This window comes from Rhagoletis pomonella, unplaced genomic scaffold (assembly GCF_013731165.1).
Source record: "Rhagoletis pomonella isolate Grant_MI unplaced genomic scaffold, Rhpom_1.0 Rhpom_scaffold_00010, whole genome shotgun sequence".
Classification (NCBI taxonomy): Eukaryota; Metazoa; Arthropoda; class Insecta; order Diptera; family Tephritidae; genus Rhagoletis; species Rhagoletis pomonella.
The window spans coordinates 32033150-32050499 of NW_023458564.1; the positions used below are offsets into that span (position 1 = coordinate 32033150).

Genomic DNA, 17350 nt, shown 5'->3' on the forward strand with positions numbered 1-17350 from the left:
TGTGGATATTTGGCGAACTAAAAATTTTGTTGCTTAAAGATACAGGTGGACAGGACTACATTCATCTAAATAATTAAGAACCTTCAAATACGTATTATGTATCAATAAGTATATTTTATGGGAAGATTAACTAACTGATTTGAATTGTTTTATATTTTTTACTACCTTTTAAATAAGATAATTTCTATAACTTGAAAAACGTTTGGCCTTATGGTTTTAATAAAATTTTTATTTTGTGAAATCAATTTATAATGCTGTCTTAGAACGAGATAAATCTTCTAAGCGACTTTTTAACAAACACCAGTCCGTTCTCTTCTGTGTCAACTGACGCCAATGGAAAATGCCAAGTCCTACTCCACTTGGTCTTTCCATCACAGTGGGGGCCTCCCTTTCCTCTGCTACCCTCGGCGAGCTACAAGCGGAATACTTCCAGAGCTGGAGCGTCGGGGTCCAATCGAACGCTGCACTATGTCCACTTCCCTGTAAAGCTCATAAAAGTTCATCGTTCCATCGTCTGCGGAACTCGCCGCCGCAAATGCGCCATATGCCAGCGGTTTAGTCGTACTGCGATAGAGGACTTTACTCCTAAATTGACTACTCAGTCCAAAGTAGCACTTGTTGGAAATATTGAATCTCCGTTGGATTTCAAGGCTGACATTAGTTGCGTTTTTTTACTTATTTCCAGTAAAATAAAGTAAGTTTTTACGAATTTTCATGTTTTGGCGTTTTCGTACGCAAAAACTTTCAAAGTAGGGGAAATTGAGAGAGCGAAAAATGACAGCTGAAGTTACAAGTTTTTACCATGATAAAAACATAGCAAGATAGAACCGTTCTCTCATTTTGTCGGCCATGATTTTTTTTTTGAAGTTTGCCAGCATTTTAAAATCATATAAAATTGAAAATAAAAAATTGAAATTGTTCGAAATTGTTGTTGCTTGAGATTGAAAATGAAAATGTGTGTGCGAGTTTGTGAGTAAATTTAAAAATTAAAATGTTTGGAAACGTCAAGAATTTTAAAAGTAACTCTCCGCGGTTCTACCTTACTATATTTTTATCATGGTTTTTACTGGATTTTACTGGATAAATTTTTACTTGTAAGAATTTGTCAGTACGAAAAACAGCTGATCGCATGTTGCTGGATGAAATTTGAACTAATAAGGAAACTGTTTGTGGGTTTTTATTGTGGAAATTCACAAAATAAACATATTTAAATATAAAATATATTGTTTTATTAGAAATATGCTGCGAATAAACAACCAATTAAGCAGCTGTTTATGAAACTTGCAAATTATTACTGGAAAAGCGTTCACGTACTTTTTTGTAATTTTTTTCTATGAGAGCGAATTCTTAGAAATTAGGTTACTGGATAATTTGTAAAAAAAACACAACTATTATTATATTATATTATCATCACCTTTGTTCGCTGCACCGTGGTATTCTATCATTCTTGATTTCTTGGAGGTATGACCTGAACCGCCCTACAAACGAAGAACATGCACAGCAAGCCGAGCATGTGCGCGCACATGTTCGTCGTGTGTAGCCACTGTAGGGGCCCTGTCACACGGTCAGTATTTATTGAGGTGATCCCATGAACCAGAAATACAAGATCCCGTAAGAACGCGACGTTGTATTTGTAATTGGTTTTGAGAAAAAAGTTTGCGAAAGCGGGTTCGTCAGCTGAGCGTTTGTTTACATCACAAGCACCACTATTTTACTCTTTTATTCAAGTAAAGAAGTTAATTCAACATGACAACACATTTTAAAGCATTTTGTTGCATCATTTTACCTAAATTGTGCGTTTAAAGTGGCTGACAATAATTTTGGCTAATTTTGGGTTTCGTTGTTTTCTTTGCTTTGTTTACTTTTCGCTCGTTTTCCAGTGAAACAAGATGGCGTAGAACCTGCTAAAAATCGACTTTTTTCACTCTCTTGTTCTTACGTGATCTTGTGTCTTTCGTTCATGAGGTGATCCAAGTATCGCGATATTTATTGACGGTGTAGCATGTAGTGTTGATAGATCGTGATCCATATCGCAAAATTTTTAAAAATTTTGAAATCTGGATCGCGGATCGCAATACCGTCAATAAATAGCACTTCCAAACGCGATCCATACATTTCGTCAGTACATCTTGTACTCTCACAATGTGAACATCGACAAACGAATTCGCTATCGGTGCTTAAAACCTTTCAAAACAAACTGAAAAAATTGTTATTAACATTGACAATTTTAAAATAATTGTAGAATTATCTGTAACTTATTCATACAAAATGAAAATATTTTCTTGCGTCATAATTAGCGTTCAGCACAAAAATTATGCAAATACGGACGCGATAAATATTGAACATGTAGCATACGTTCTGAAGTTCATCGCTCATTCTCTTTCTCTCGCTGTTCGCAGTGTTCATCCAACTTGACATTTCTCTTTGTAGAACATTCTACGTCATTCCTCGAACATTCTGGCTATTTCTCGTTTTTCGCTTCGCGTTGCCGCAGTATTCGCCACAAAAGATTTAAATGTTTTTAAACACCGAAATTGAGAGGATGTTGTCTGGTGGCGTCATGCGGCAAATGGTTATTTCAAGACATCAAAGTGCCCACACACAAAAACTTGCAATCATATTGCTCGTCAAAATGACAGTTGGTAGGCCATCGGTGCTTGCTTGTGGAGTTCTGCGGCCATGGTAATTTTCTTCTTTTTATTAAGTAACCACCCTGTGTTTTTCTAAAAGCGCTTTCCTTACATTTCCGAATGTCATTGTTTGACATGTAGCAAATAGCTGCTAACTTCACTTCAGATATGGCACTTCCTGGTTCTTTTCGTCATCGTTTCCAAGAGAAAAAGGTGAGCATTTGTAAAATGTCGGCGACTACTTCAGTTGGCACGTGGAAGATGTAGCTAAAGTAAAAAAAATGTATTGGATGTATATTCCCGAGTGAGGTGTAATATCAGCTGAAGCCTGAAATACTGCTGGTAACTAGATTATTAATATATTATCACACGTGTTTGGCACGTTCGTTCCCGTGTCAATTGAAGACCAAATTTAGATTCAATGATGATCGAATAAACGGAAGAGTTCTTGAAGACTATTATTCATCACCCAAGACTGATAAATATTTAAAATTGCTTTATATTTCAAACTAAGTACATATCTAATATGTATTGATATATTTGTATTCATTTTTTTAGACTTGAGATGGCCACCACATCACCGCATCTTAACTGGCTGATTATCCGCAACAACAACGCTTTCCTGTTGAAGAAGCGCGATGTGAAGAAACCTTTCAGTACGGTAAGATCCTTCATTTACTTACGCATTAATATGTTATTTAAATTAACTTTTTCGTTAAATTTGTTGATTAAATAGAAATGTACGTTAGAAGTTTATCTAAAAAATTTTCTACTCTTTAGGAGGCAAGCAATTTAACCAATGTAAGCTCATTCCGCTACAGTGGATTGGTTCACAAGAAAACCGTTGGTGTTGTACCCGCTGCCGACAAGAAGGGATTTTCGGTTGTTCTAAAGAAGGGCAAGAACGCTCAGCGTCCCGCTAAGAGCACCGTTCGTGTTTCGTTTAAGGCCGGGCCCAGAAGGGCACTGAAAAAGTTGAAGAATCTTTTGACCGGTGCTAAGTACCGCAAAGATCTAACTCAGGTACGTTTGAGTCAGTATTAATAATTGTATTGAATATTTTATGTGATGAGACCATAGTTTTTGCTACTCACCAAGATCGCAGAATTAATTGTGTTGATAAACGATACTGATTGTTATAACCTCATAAGCTTATCGAATATTCCTATAAGCGATATATTTAAAAATTGTCTTGTTTCAGGCTGCCCTCCGTCGTGCATCTGCTGTGCTCGCATCGCAGAAAACAGCTCCCGTTAAAAGTGCAAAGAAAGCTGAAAAAATTTAAAAAATTCGCACCTGAACCTTGAATTTTAGTTAAAAATGGCAAATAAAACGTGAAAGATATAATTAAATGTATCAGTTTTTCAAAAGTATGGCTACAAAACACTGCAGTTTTTTTGGTGTCATAAATACAGTGTTTGTTGTAAATTTTTTTTTTAATTATTTTACACTAATTCAATTTTGTAAGGACTATACAAAATATATACTAAGTACGTATACCAAATTAAAGGGAATCAAATTTCTTATTAAATAAGATCGAAATTTTCAAAATCCATCAATTTGTTTTAAGAGATCGAAATGCTGACGGCTTTTTGCGTTTTTGTTCTTTAAATTGGTTAATTAAAATAAATAGAAGTCGATATTATTCTTACTATATGTAATATGTACATATGCATATATGAATGTGTGTGCGGTATGAATGTTACCCAGCGGCGCAAATGCATATTACGTAATCGAATACTCCTTCAAAACTTCGAAGGCGGTATATCGGAATGAATGGATTACAACCCAGATTACTTTGCCATAGGCATGACCGCTCTGTGGTTAGCGTCCTTTACACACTGGTTTTGTATGTAATCGGAAAGTATGATGTGACCGAATACTCTTCGGGCGTTCATTACAATACGTCTTCGTTTGTAAATTGTAATGTGCATTGTAAGTAGACTGCCTACAATAAGCATTACAATTTTAAATAGGGTTAGCGGTGTTTTAATCATTTATTTGTATGAATTACGCAATGCATATTGTGGACGGACCCCATTTAGCTGTGCGCCGCTGGGTAAGTGCTTTGGTTTGCATTTTTTTTCGCGGCATTGATTTAATAAAAACAAGATGAAAATTTTTGGTTAAATGCATATATGAAAATTCTTATTCGAAGATATGTGCCAGGGTATGCTTTCACTGCAAAACGTAGATATGTTATCTAATATTTGAAAGTTATGCAAATACATACATATTTACGCAATTGGCAAACTCGTTGGTTGGTCGTCGGCATTTAAAAGCGAAGGAAATAATGGTTTTTATATTTTTAACGATTCTAATGGTAGTTGATACGCTCTTTTCAATGCAACAAACCGCAGTTTTCTAGCTGCCTTAGTTTTCTCACAAATCCACTTCAAAGATAGATGGATTGCACTGCACGTGTTAACTTCAAAGTGGTTTTTCTCTTGAAAAGTTATTTATTTTAAGAAAATATGTTCCATGATAATTTTTCACTGCTATACTCGTATTATGTATATGTAAATAATGGGGTATATTCATAATTAAAATAAAGTCGACTCTTAAGTTAGTTACAGCTTTTTTACATCACTTTCAGTGGAATAGGTACCTGTGAAAAAAGATGCAACTAACTTTCTTCTTCCTCTTTAGGGGCTGACAAACTTTAACTTAGAGTCGACTTTATTTCGTGTACGAATATGCCCCAATAGTTTTGGGGTCAAATAAAATTGCATTTTCCACGCATATGTAGGTATGTACCTACTCAATTAATTGATATCGTTTTCACATGCATATATATGTAAGTATGTGCATATTGCTTACGCCGACAGGCTTTGCGGCGGCGGCGTGGTCAACTTGAAAAGATCGGCGGCGGCGGCGGCTGCCCATAAGGTAGATTCCAAAGAGACATCAAGCTACTAATCCTATCATGTGATCTCGTCAGCGTTAGGCATTGGCCATGCCAATTCTGATTGTAATTGTATTTAATTAATTCATTGAATTAGTTTTAAATTAAAATTACGTTACTTTCTACTTTAATTAAAATGTTGAGTGTCGACGTATATAAATACATCTCCATGTTCTCTACAAATCCGTATATACTACTTAAATTTTAAGAAATAAAAAAATTTTAAAAGCTAAGTTATTGGGGTAATTTATGTCGCTATCAAAAGTTTTTGCAATAATCTTATCATCCGTTGTGTTAAATTACGGAGTTGTTTCGATTTTTTGCGGGTTATATATTGAAAACAAGGTTTGATCAACTTATAGGTGGTTAACATATCCACTAAAATATTAGGCGCCAAATTTTTCTAAGGAGAACTGAATGTAATGAAAAATAATGGTAATTTTTACGAAAAAGGGGGACTTTAACCCTGTGTAGAAGACACTGCGATGCGCGTTAGCAAACCCTTCCTAGGATTTGACCACCACTTAGGAACAGGGCTTCCAACTAAGGAAAGGTTCCAAAGTAAGGTAAACCAGTTGTATACACTATATAAATTAGAAATTTTTAGTTGAGAAAAAGAAGTACACGCAAAGGATTTCACAAAAATGTACTGAAATATTACTATTTTTCAAAAGTGCCATTTTGGCATTTTATGCCAAATTGAAAAATTAAGTGCCATTTGAAGTAAAACAGGGCCAAAAATGGCACGGTTTGAGCAAGTTGGCAGCCCTGCGTAGGAATTCTAACGTAATTTTCACACAGCCACCCATGATACAAAAAAGAAGGTAGTTCCATTTAATGACATTCGTTGTTGTTGCTAACCATTTGACTTTTAATAAAATTATGACATTTCATAAAATTCATGCTACCTGATCACCAGAGATAATATTTTTTTTGTTTGTAACAGTAAACAAAAATGTATGAAAATGAGTGAAGTTTAGTGAAGTTATTGAACATATATGAAAGGAGGGCTGCATGACCATCCGTCACCTCTCGAATTCAAGTACAGATTTCGATCATACCTTCTAGGTAATTTTTTAACCACTTAAAGAAATTATTGTTGTTGTCATAAAGATTCTAAAATGTATGCATGAACTTTATTAGGGCGAAACGAAACTATTTTGAGCACGGAAACAAATGTTGAGTCTTCAAGTGAAGTAATGTTAAAATTTGAAGAGGAGTTGCTCAGTGAAAATGTTTTCAAACCACTTAACGATATTGAAATATCCGCAGAAGAAGAACTCGAGGTAAACTCCTTACCCTTTCGTTTTTATTTGATTTCTAATTTTTTTTAAGTAGCTCGCAGAAGAGCATGAAACAGAAGATTTCATCAGTCCACTCAAAGATGTGGAATATGATGGACTTGAAAATTTTGCCGGCTACATAATTTCGAAAATGGGGTTGACAAAACTAGGCTTCAGGACGCATGTAGAAAGTGATCAAAATTATACGTATGTTAACTGTTTATCGGAGGGCGGTCTGTACAAGCCTAATTCAAGTTTTTTGCATACATTGGAAATTTTGAATTCAAAATTTGTTGAAATTAATGGTGATTCGCTAACCACAAAGCCAAAATTTTTGCAAAATCTGATGAGAAATTTAAAAGTAAATTTGGACCAAAATTTATTTGGGAAGAACATTCTTTAGAATTCGATTTTTAAATCGCAAGATTAAAGAAACGAAAATTGTATATCAAAATAAGAAAATGAAAAAAATAACAACATAATGCACTAATGGTTTTTATTATAAAATAAAAAGAATAATTACAATGTAACAGTTTACATTTTATATATTTTTAATAAAAGAGGGGCAAACCACGTAAGTAAAAAAATATCAAGTACTGATTGTGAGTTTTGATTTGAAATATTCTCACATTGGTAAAAATATGGGAAAGAAAATACTCCGATGTATTATTTTAATATTATCAAAGTGGCAAGGCCGTTGATAATACTGACAATTTATGAAACTTCAAAAAATTTTATTATCCGTCAAAAGTTGTTTATTGAAACTACCTTATTTTTTGTATCATGCAGCCACCTAGTACTTGTAAACGTCTGCGGGACAACAGAATAAAATAACTTACGAATGTAAAAATTAGCAAAAAAAAAAAAAAAAAAAAAAATAAAAAAAAAAAAAAAAATTAAAAAAAAAAAAAAAAATATTAATATTAACAAAAAAAAATACACAGGAAAATCAACTTGTCTTTGTTTTATCTCCAATAATTAAGGGTTTAGATGCAAAAAGGGCGCTTCTGTCAAAACTGCTTTCTGAGATATTGGAGTTCAAGTTTTTGATGTGTTATAACTTTCTTGTTGTTGTATATAAAAAAGTAATATTGTTGACCATTTGTATAAATCCAAAAAAATGATTTTATTTATTTCTTAATTTTAAAAATTTCTATACTTGAAAGCGTTTATAAATATGTATATATTTATATATATCCAAAGATTATTTAAAATTTTTTTCATCCGTCACCAAATCTTCAGTACCATAAAATGATTCAAACACATTATAGTACAACCAATGCGATGTCCAAGCTAGTGCTACTCCACTGTACATGTGTATATATAGTTGCAATCCCGTACGAGTCTAGACTAGTCAGAATCAGTCAGATTTCACTGGAAATCGATCCCGTACTCGGTTCTCTGACAATTGAGAGTACAAAAAAGAGAACAAATGAGGTCCTCTCTCAGTCAGAAGTTACCATTTTTAGTCCGAGAATTTTTTGCTGGTAAATTCTGGTAAATGTGTCAAACGATCAGCTGTAGTGTGTTTGGCAACCAAATTGTAAACAAAAGAAAAGTGCAGTCTGCTAATTCTTGTTGAAAAGTATTTAATTACTTGTTTATGTGGATTCTAATGAATTTGAAAGTATGTTTGGTTATTTACATATGTGAGCTGAGTGTGTTTACATACAAAATAAGCAAAAATTTACAACCAAAACTTGGAGGTTATGTTGAAGTTGACAGAAGTTACCATTTTTTTTACTAGAAAGCGATCCCGTACTTTTCAATGTTACTCTCTCGCTCTGCGCGAATTTTTATTTTTTGACAGTTTTACTAGTCCGAGTCCGAGGAATACGGGATTGCACCTAATATGTATGCATGCATGCGTGTAAAAATGTCAATTCGAGTTTGCGTTTAACCCATTTTAGCGAAAGTTTTTTTTTGGTTCCAGCTGTTAATAAAACACTATTTTACAAGGCTTTTTATGAATTTTAAATTAATTATTATTATTCTCCACGCAAAATGTACAAGTATTGCGTTATTAAATGCAAAGTATTGCGTTATTAAATGCAAAGTTATGCGAAAATCTAAATATTTCGTAAACGTTGGGTTAATGGTTTCGCGCAATTGAATAATTTGTGTGGATGGAAGCGGCGAGGGGAAGACGAAAGCAAATCAATCGTACATATGTATGTATGTTTATATGTACATTTATAAATGCATACATACTTACATTTTCATTTGTTTGTCTTTTTGGATGCATGAAAAATTTGTTGGCATAAATAGGTAATATCAATGAAATGAAGTTTACAAATATGTACTTTATAAATTTAGGTTTATTTATTAATTAGATATGTAAATGACAATGTGGGGGACGAATATGCACATGAGTAGCGAAGCTGCTACCCATCCAATGGCAACTTACACGACTTTATTAGAAAATATTTGAAAACTCAATTTTTTCCATAAATATTGAAAATGTTGAAAAATTTAGATCTTTACAAATTACTGGGAAAATCCGACATTTTCAGATTTTTAGTATTTTTAAAAAAGTTTCCAAGTCGAAAATAATTAAAAACTGAACTATTTCCATAAATGTCGAAAATATGGAAACAATTCATACAGACTTTCGACTTAGTTGTGGGAGATCTCTACAAAAAAAGTGGAAAATAATTTTCAGTTTAATGTTTTTTTTCGAAAAAAATTCAAGTTGAAAATATTTAAAATCTAGTTATATCCATAAATATCGAAAATTTGGAAAAAATGCTTAAATATTTTCGTCTTAGTTTAGCGAGAGACCTTTAAAAATCACAATGATTTTTTTTCAGTTTTTTTTTTAACCCAATACCAATACATTTTTTACTTGGAAAAAATGCGCAAAAATTGGAAAATGTTATATAATATTTTCGATTTATTTTAACGTTGTTTGTAAAAATCACCGATAAGAAATTATTTTTTTCCCTAAAAGACTATTTACAAAAAAATATAACACCAATAAAGTTTTACCTATAATTGAAAATCTAACAAAATATTACAAAAGTGAAAAGAATTGTATATAACCTTTTCGATTTATTTTCACGGTATTTGTAGAAATCACCGGAAAAAGGGATTTTTTTACCACAAAATATTTTCACAAAATCACAAACAGTTATGGGAGTTTTCTATTTGCAACCATTAATAAAATATCACAAAAATCGGAAAATGTTATATGATATTTTCGATTTATCATGTTACTTGTACAAATTTAAAAAAAATAATAATTTTTTTACTAAAACAATTATTTTCACAAAAAATCAAGCACTTGGGTTTTCTATTCGAAAATTTTCCCAAAATATCACCAAAACCACCAAACTTCATGTTTAATTAACATTCCAAACGCTCTCGTGAGATTTAGCTTTGTTAATATTCTTCTTTTCTGCTTTGTATCTTGCTTTCGCTGTTAAGTATTCCAAATATTAATAATAATAATAATAGATTAGCGCTTACACATATGTTAGTGTTTGGCCGAGCTTCTCCTCCGATTTGTGGCGTGCGCCTTGATGTTGTCACACAAAGCGGAGGGACCTACACTTTTACTGTTTTTCATGGCAGAAATACACTCGGAGGTTTGCCATTGCCTGCCGCGGGACGACCGCTGTTAAGAAAAAAACCTATTGCTCGCTCTTAAAATGCGCTTCGCTTGTTCAGTTGGCTCGAAAAACGTGGCATTCACAGTTTTCGGTCCTTTTCTATACTTTACGTTCAAAAGCCTGGTTGACACTAATCCCCGGTTAAACATCGTTATCGACGTTACCGACACCATCTTAGGGCCGGTTGTTCAACGTCTGATTAGCACAAATCGGAGGTAGAAGCTCCGGTTAAATACAAAAACTGCTTTATCGTTCACATGTGATATGCATGATGTCGAAATCGTCGATAATGATGTACTGGTGATAACCAGACATTGAACAACCGTCCCTTATTTGCATGGAGGCGAAGACGTCGATAACGATGTTTAACCGGGGATTAGTGTCAACCAGGCTTTGAGCAACCGGCCCTTAGTATAGTTGGAATCAGTGTAATAGGCGGCATACACGGTGCGTCTGACTCGCGAGTAGTTTGTGTGCATATTAACTCGCCTTCGACTACACACAGTTGAATCATTCAGGGCTAAATTCACAATGCGTAGTTAACTCAGAATCGGCAGTTAACTACAGATTTTTGTACTGAAATCTGCAGTTAATTGCCGATTCTGTGAATTTGGCCCTCAGAGTCATACCGGGAGTGATGTGGGTGTAACGAACACATACATATTTATTTTCACAAATACATTCAAACCGACGTCAGGAGCCAGACGCACGGTGTATGCCGCCTATAAAAAGTACTATCGATCAGCATTTTTGAGGTTTTCCATAGCTAAACACAGCTACATAGTGCTTCTGACTCGCGAGTAGTGATGTGCTGAGTCGGTACTTTTAAGTATTGATCGATACTCGGTACCAACGTAAAAAGTATCCAATACTTTCGATACTCGGTACCGAAATATTAGAATTTCTAATAAGAGTCCGAAATACCCATAAATATGGAATATAGGTTGTTGAGTGATAATTGAAGTCATTAATCTATGGTTAAAGAAGTCTATTTCTCACATTATTTGGATCTGAACGTTCTCGTTACTAGATTAATATCTGCCTCTGCGGCAACCACAATGCAAATCTTAAATAATCAGGGGCGCACCCAGGAATATATTTTAGGGGGGGGTTTTATATTTCTGAAGATATATCACCGGAAAATACTGAAAATTTGCTTCAGATAATACCCTCCTTAATATACATTTATGCAAGTTTTATGTACAGTATGTAATAAATAAATAAACGTTTTAAAATTCATAAACTGCACTTTATTGACAGATTAACAGAACTCAAACGCTTTTAACCGACTTCAAAAAAAAGGGAGGTTATAATCTCGCCGGAATACATAACTTTGGACCACGTGAACCGTTTTCAATAATCCTTTTTTTATTAGAAAGAACCTTGAGGTACTCGTCCCGTAATTTGTTTTAGAACTCCGATGATTTGATCATGAAGAAATTAACGGTACCCCTAAATTTGAATATGAGAATTGAAGTCGGTTGTGTTCTTTCCTTAAAAACTACTTGCTTAATAAAATGTTCTATAAACTCAAGATGCGCTCAACTTTCTAAAGTACCTAATATAAAATTTTGAAAAAAGAGTCAGTAAAAATAAATTTATTAGGGCTATTCGCGATCCGGTGCAAATGGCCTAGCATCATTGCATTGCAAATTTGTATTGCAAATTATTTGCAATACACAAACAAAATACACGCATTTGCATTTGTCATGGCTTGGCAAATTTGCAATACCGAAAATCCATAGCATAAAAATGCTATGCATTGCATTCATAAACAAAACCAAAGCTGATGCACAAAAATTGTTTTGCAAAAGCTTTACCATGACAGTTTAATAAAGGTCGCTCACAATCCATGGCATATTTCTGCAATTGCATAAATTTGTCAGCTCTTATGCACCGAATCGCGAATAGCCCTATTGATTCCATGAATTTTTGCACTTCTATGTTCATTTTTTCGATCTCTGATTTTCGATAGAGATGGTGATTTTTCACGATTGCTAAATTTTTTTAATATTTCAAATACCGAAAAATTTAACTGAACTCTCAAGAAAAACGAAAAATTCATATAAAACGACGGACGAGTAATGGAAAAGAAATTTTCTTCTACCAAATTTTCATAAATCAGTTTGCAGCTCTCAAGAAAAAAGTGCTCGTATATTTATTTCCTCATGAAAATTTACAGCAAAAGCAAAGCGCTTTTTCAAGCAACAGAAATTATAATAAATATTTCTTATAATTTCCTTGAGAGCTGGATTCTTACCTTTAAGATACAGTTTGTATTTGAGGTTATTAGCTTTAGGGGGGGTTTGAACCCCAAAACCCACCCCTTGTGTGCGCTAATGTAAATAATAATATTACGAATAAATAATGTTGCCATAATAACTGTTGCAGTTGGTAAGACTGTAGCAATAAGTGCAAGAAGGCTCAAATACTGACATACACATTGTTCATCTTTTGAGATAGGATAGTCTTATTTGAACCTTTTTTTATTTCAGGCGATGTCATATGTATAGAATAGCAATGAATATGATTTTTTTTCTGGAAACTTCAAACGTAAAACCCTGCGGTCGGCTGATTAAGTTAAGTGACATTTTGACCAGTTTTGGCTATTTTTCTTTTGTCTATTAATTGTTTATAATTTTTTTATAAAAGTTTAGCACATTACATAACCAGCACCATATAAATCCATATCTCAAACTTCGTACAAAATGTATTAAAATTAAACAAGCTTTAACAATTACATCTACAACATTTAAACTTTTTATGCAGTTTTATAGACCATTAAATTTTAGTTGGTTAAAGTGCAAATTTCCAGAAGCAGAAAATTGTGTTGATTTTTAATATTTTTTTTTGGCTGACGGTTTTCTCCCATATAAAGTATGATCGCCAATTACATTTATATGGAGGAAAATTCCTAGGACCGTCAGCAAAAAAAAAATTATTGCAATTTAATCTACTAAAATATAATGGGCTATAAAACTGTATACCTAAAATTTTTAATAAAAAGTTTAAAATCTTTAGGTGTAATTGTTAAAGTTTGTTGAATTTTTTTAATTTTTGTAAAAAGTTTGAAATGTGGATTAATGTGGTGCTGGTTATGTAATGTGCTAGACTTTTATAAAAAATGTGACTAAACTTAATCAGCTGACAAAAAGTTTATACGTACTGAGGAAGGTTTAATGTGTCGAATCGGTATCGGGTACCGAAAAGAAAGTATTGGGTACCGAGTATTGGGTACCGACAATTCAGCACATCACTACTCGCGAGTCGGTTTGGATGTGTTTGTGAAAAAAAAACTGTGTGTTAGGTACACCGACATGACTCCGGGCATGACTCTGAATGATTCCACTGTGTGTAGTCGAAGGCGAGTCAACACGTACGCAAATTGCTCGCGAGTCAACGCACCGTGTATGCCGTCTATTATATCGTCTATTTTTGATAGATATTTGATGCGAAATAAATAGTAGTCAGAAACTCGTGTGCAATGACAAAGTTTAAAAGGTTTTTATCCTTTCATGCAAAATTTGGGGTTTAGACGTTCCTTTAGGTATTCAGTTACAGTTGCGCGGCTATACAAAATACCGACTCCTGTGTTCTCGTTCGCGCGCTCTGGGCAACGTAGGAACCTACATATGTGTGAGATGCGGTACCCATACCGAGTGGAGTCTTAGGCCACGGCGAAAGGGAGAGAGCTTCGGTGGGGTAACTCTGACTTTTTGGTTACTCAAGTCTTGCAGCGTCTGCTCACTGGTATGTGCGGCTGCAAGCGGGCGCCATTGTGTTGCTTGAAAAAACATAAAATCCTAGCAATGGGTCGTGCGCTGGGTTTGCTACCTGCCACGGAAAAACATACATCTGGAATATCCGTACCCTTGATGGGAAAGGCGCCTCTACCCGGCTGGTTGATGTCCTCGTGAGACAAAAGGTGACATTACAACTATCAAAGAAAAGCGATGGACAACTGCCACGTAAAGGAGCGGAAATTCGGTGTTGGATTTGTGCTGGGAGAGACCCTGTTGTCAAGGACTGTTGTTGTAGCGGTACTATTAAACCCACCTGGGTCCATCAATCGTTGTCGTCAGGCTCGACTAACGGTAGGCGTAAGAAACGAGCTGTTTCGCGGGGTCGGGCCAAAGGGAGCGGGGTACTGATATACGAATAGGTGGTTGGTGTCATGCCGGACACTCATTGGGGATATCGGCGGCAAGTCTGGACAAATAGCTATTGAGATGGCTCCAATATTTTGGCCGTAATTGGGCCAGAGTAGCGCGGGTCCCTCGTGGCAGTCGAAGACCCGATGATTGAGCTCCGATCTCGACATTCATAGGTCGAGAGTCGTGGTTGATGACGACCGTCTCTCTATGAATGTCTTTGTTCACTTGTCGGTACGTCGCCGGATCCAATGGTCGATTTTGGTCTGGACCGCGTCCATGAACTAGAAAAGTTACCTTCTGAGGTGCTACGCACTCACTCCTGTGGCATCCCACCAGAAATAGCTTGCTGAGCATTTTGTTATGCTCCCTTACAGGAGGCATTTGGTTCTTGCTGTGAAGGTGCTGCTCAGGCGACATCTGAAAGCATCACGTCGATGTCCAGAGTGTGGTATTTTAACAAGTTTGCAGCTTCGTCCACTGTGTCCAGCTGGTCTCCGCAGCCTAAACAGGCGCAGCATAGTTTAGAACCGGCCCCAGGTGCACCGGCAAGCGACTTGAGGAGCTTGTAGCGGCTCTGTACTTTATTAACAGAGGTGACCCCTAAAATTTTCGGGTTGGTAGCCGTCGGTGTTTGGTGTGCCATCGACGTGAATTCCTAGCTCAAGCCTGAAGAGGTCATGAAGACGGTCGCGTTGATTTCGTTTGGGAGAGGGTTTGGCTCAGTGCAATTAAGAAGCGAGGGGTAGCTGTTAATTTTCGAGCAGAGGTAATCAATTCCATTTCCATAGGCCAAAATCGAACGCTGACAGCGTATGAGATCAAGAAAATTGCCTCCGGTGGTAGAGGAAGCTTCGAGAAGTTAAACAGTAGGGGAAGAGGACACCACCCTGAGGAACCCTTTGCTTAATTTTTCTAGGTTTTGAAGTTTGATCTTGAAAGATTACTGACAACTGCTGACCACTCATATAAATTGCCAACTACCGTTTGAGCCCCTGTGGGGGCAGAATGACAGACGGTGTTAAAGGCCTTTGACAGCTCCAACGCTACTAGGACTGTTCTCTCACAGGGGCGGTTACGGTTAAGACCACGACGTTAAGTGGTGTTGTTGTGCTGAGCACTTCACTGAAGCCAAGATGATGCTTCAAGGCATCAAATGTCTTCGCGACCGGCGAAAGGAGCGTTATCGGTCTATAAGACTCTCCTTTGTTGGCTTGCTTCCCTGGTTTCAGCAGTGGAACCATTCTCCCCCATTTTCACACATCCGGTATGATTAGGGTGGCCACTAAACAATTGAGAACTTTGGTAAGATATGCTAATTCCGCCAGACCCAAATTTTTTAGCATCAGCGTGCGAACTCTGTAGCGACCAATGATTTTGGAGGCTTTCCCCATACGATGGCTATCTGCACTTCACCGCTGGTGGTGCAATGTTTTTGGGCAGTTTGTGCAGCCTCGTGATCGCACAGTGTGAAATTCCGGCTGAAATGGCTAGCGCATTTCTTTGGGGCCGATAAGGCGTGATCACCGAATGCGACTCTTCTCAGACTAGATAGGGACCTCATGGTTGACCAGAGTTTACTCACACCAGAGGCAAAGTTGCAAGTTTTCAAATGCTCTTCTCACCTTTTCCACTTATGTTGGTTTACCAGTTTTCGAATCTCCAATTTAGGGTCTCTTAAGTGAGGATCCTAGGAGTCGACCTGGCGTAGGTGGTCACGCTCATTTGCGCTTCAGCCGGAAAATTTAGGCGGACTTCCGAGATGCGTCCGAATGAAAGGACGGGAGCCGGTGTGGGTGTGACTATTTACCTTGCGGAGATGGCGTTCGCCTGCATATATGTTTATGGGTTTGGAAAGGGGCGAAGCTGCTTTCAGACACTTCCACGAAACAGCTCCAGTCAGCGTTGTTAAAGTTGGAATAGGTTCGGTGGTCTGCGGGCGCAAACTCGGTGGGCTAATTGATCGTCACCTTATGCTATTTATCAGGCCTGCGCTAGCAATTTTTAGGTCTGGTAAACTGCTGCAGCTACCCACAATACTGAATTATTTGCCAGGCTTGAGTGCTCAATGTCGCGCTAAAGTCACCTACCGTCATACGGTTTTCACCTCTGAGTAGCGCAGGGTGATATTCTGCCGGGTAGCAGGTGGCAGGGGGTACAACGTTAAATGTTTCGAGCTCGACATCGGTTGACCAGACAGCTGTGCCCTGATATTCTAGGGTGGTGTCCCTGGGGTCGATGTCTGCTTTGACAATACGATATTGCCTGTTGCCAATGTTGATCAATAAAAACGGTTATCTCTTCGATCTTGCACTGGAGTTTGTTGCAGTTTAGATGGATAGTAATCATATACCTTGGGAGACTGTTCGCGATGTGGGCGTTACGATTAGTGTGGGGAGGTCAACCTTGGTCCTGTTACACTAGCCGCTGTGGCTGTTGCTGCCTGGTGGTGAATGGCTGTATTGGTTGTGTTGAGGAGCTGTACAACAAGGGGGGCGTGGTAGTCATTTGTCCATTCGAGTATGGTACGCAGGCCAGAGCATACACGGTAGGGGCACCATTCTATGGATATCTCTAAATCCATCGTAGAAAATCTACGAATTCGAATGCCTGCTACGAATCCGGAAAAGTTGATATGACTGAATCCAATTGAACTTTAGATTTTATTCTTTTAAAAAGAAAAAAAAAAAGTTTTTTTATTCCTTTAATTTGTATGATATTTAAGTATTATTTCCTAATAAATTGTGGTTAAACTAACATTTCCTCGCTT

At 36.4% G+C, this 17350-nt stretch overlaps 1 protein-coding gene and 1 non-coding gene across 3 annotated transcripts; both read left to right on the forward strand.

The window, feature by feature from the left end:
- Nucleotides 1-2781: 2781 nt before the first annotated feature.
- Nucleotides 2782-4014, forward strand: LOC118746247 (60S ribosomal protein L28-like). Of its 2 annotated transcripts, none has more exons than XM_036480077.1 (4): nucleotides 2782-2843; nucleotides 3189-3291; nucleotides 3411-3653; nucleotides 3832-4014. In XM_036480077.1, the coding sequence occupies exons 2-4, from the start codon at nucleotides 3196-3198 to the stop codon at nucleotides 3913-3915; spliced, it is 423 nt and encodes a 140-aa protein (XP_036335970.1). In that variant the 5' UTR covers nucleotides 2782-2843; nucleotides 3189-3195; the 3' UTR covers nucleotides 3916-4014. The 2 variants fall into 2 exon arrangements, with proteins under 2 accessions (XP_036335970.1, XP_036335971.1); XM_036480078.1 differs by lacking the exon at nucleotides 2782-2843 and adding an exon at nucleotides 2952-2972.
- On the forward strand, nucleotides 3042-3117 carry LOC118746583. The gene has a single exon (XR_004993857.1). It is a non-coding gene; the product is annotated as a small nucleolar RNA CD11 (small nucleolar RNA).
- Nucleotides 4015-17350: the final 13336 nt, after the last annotated feature.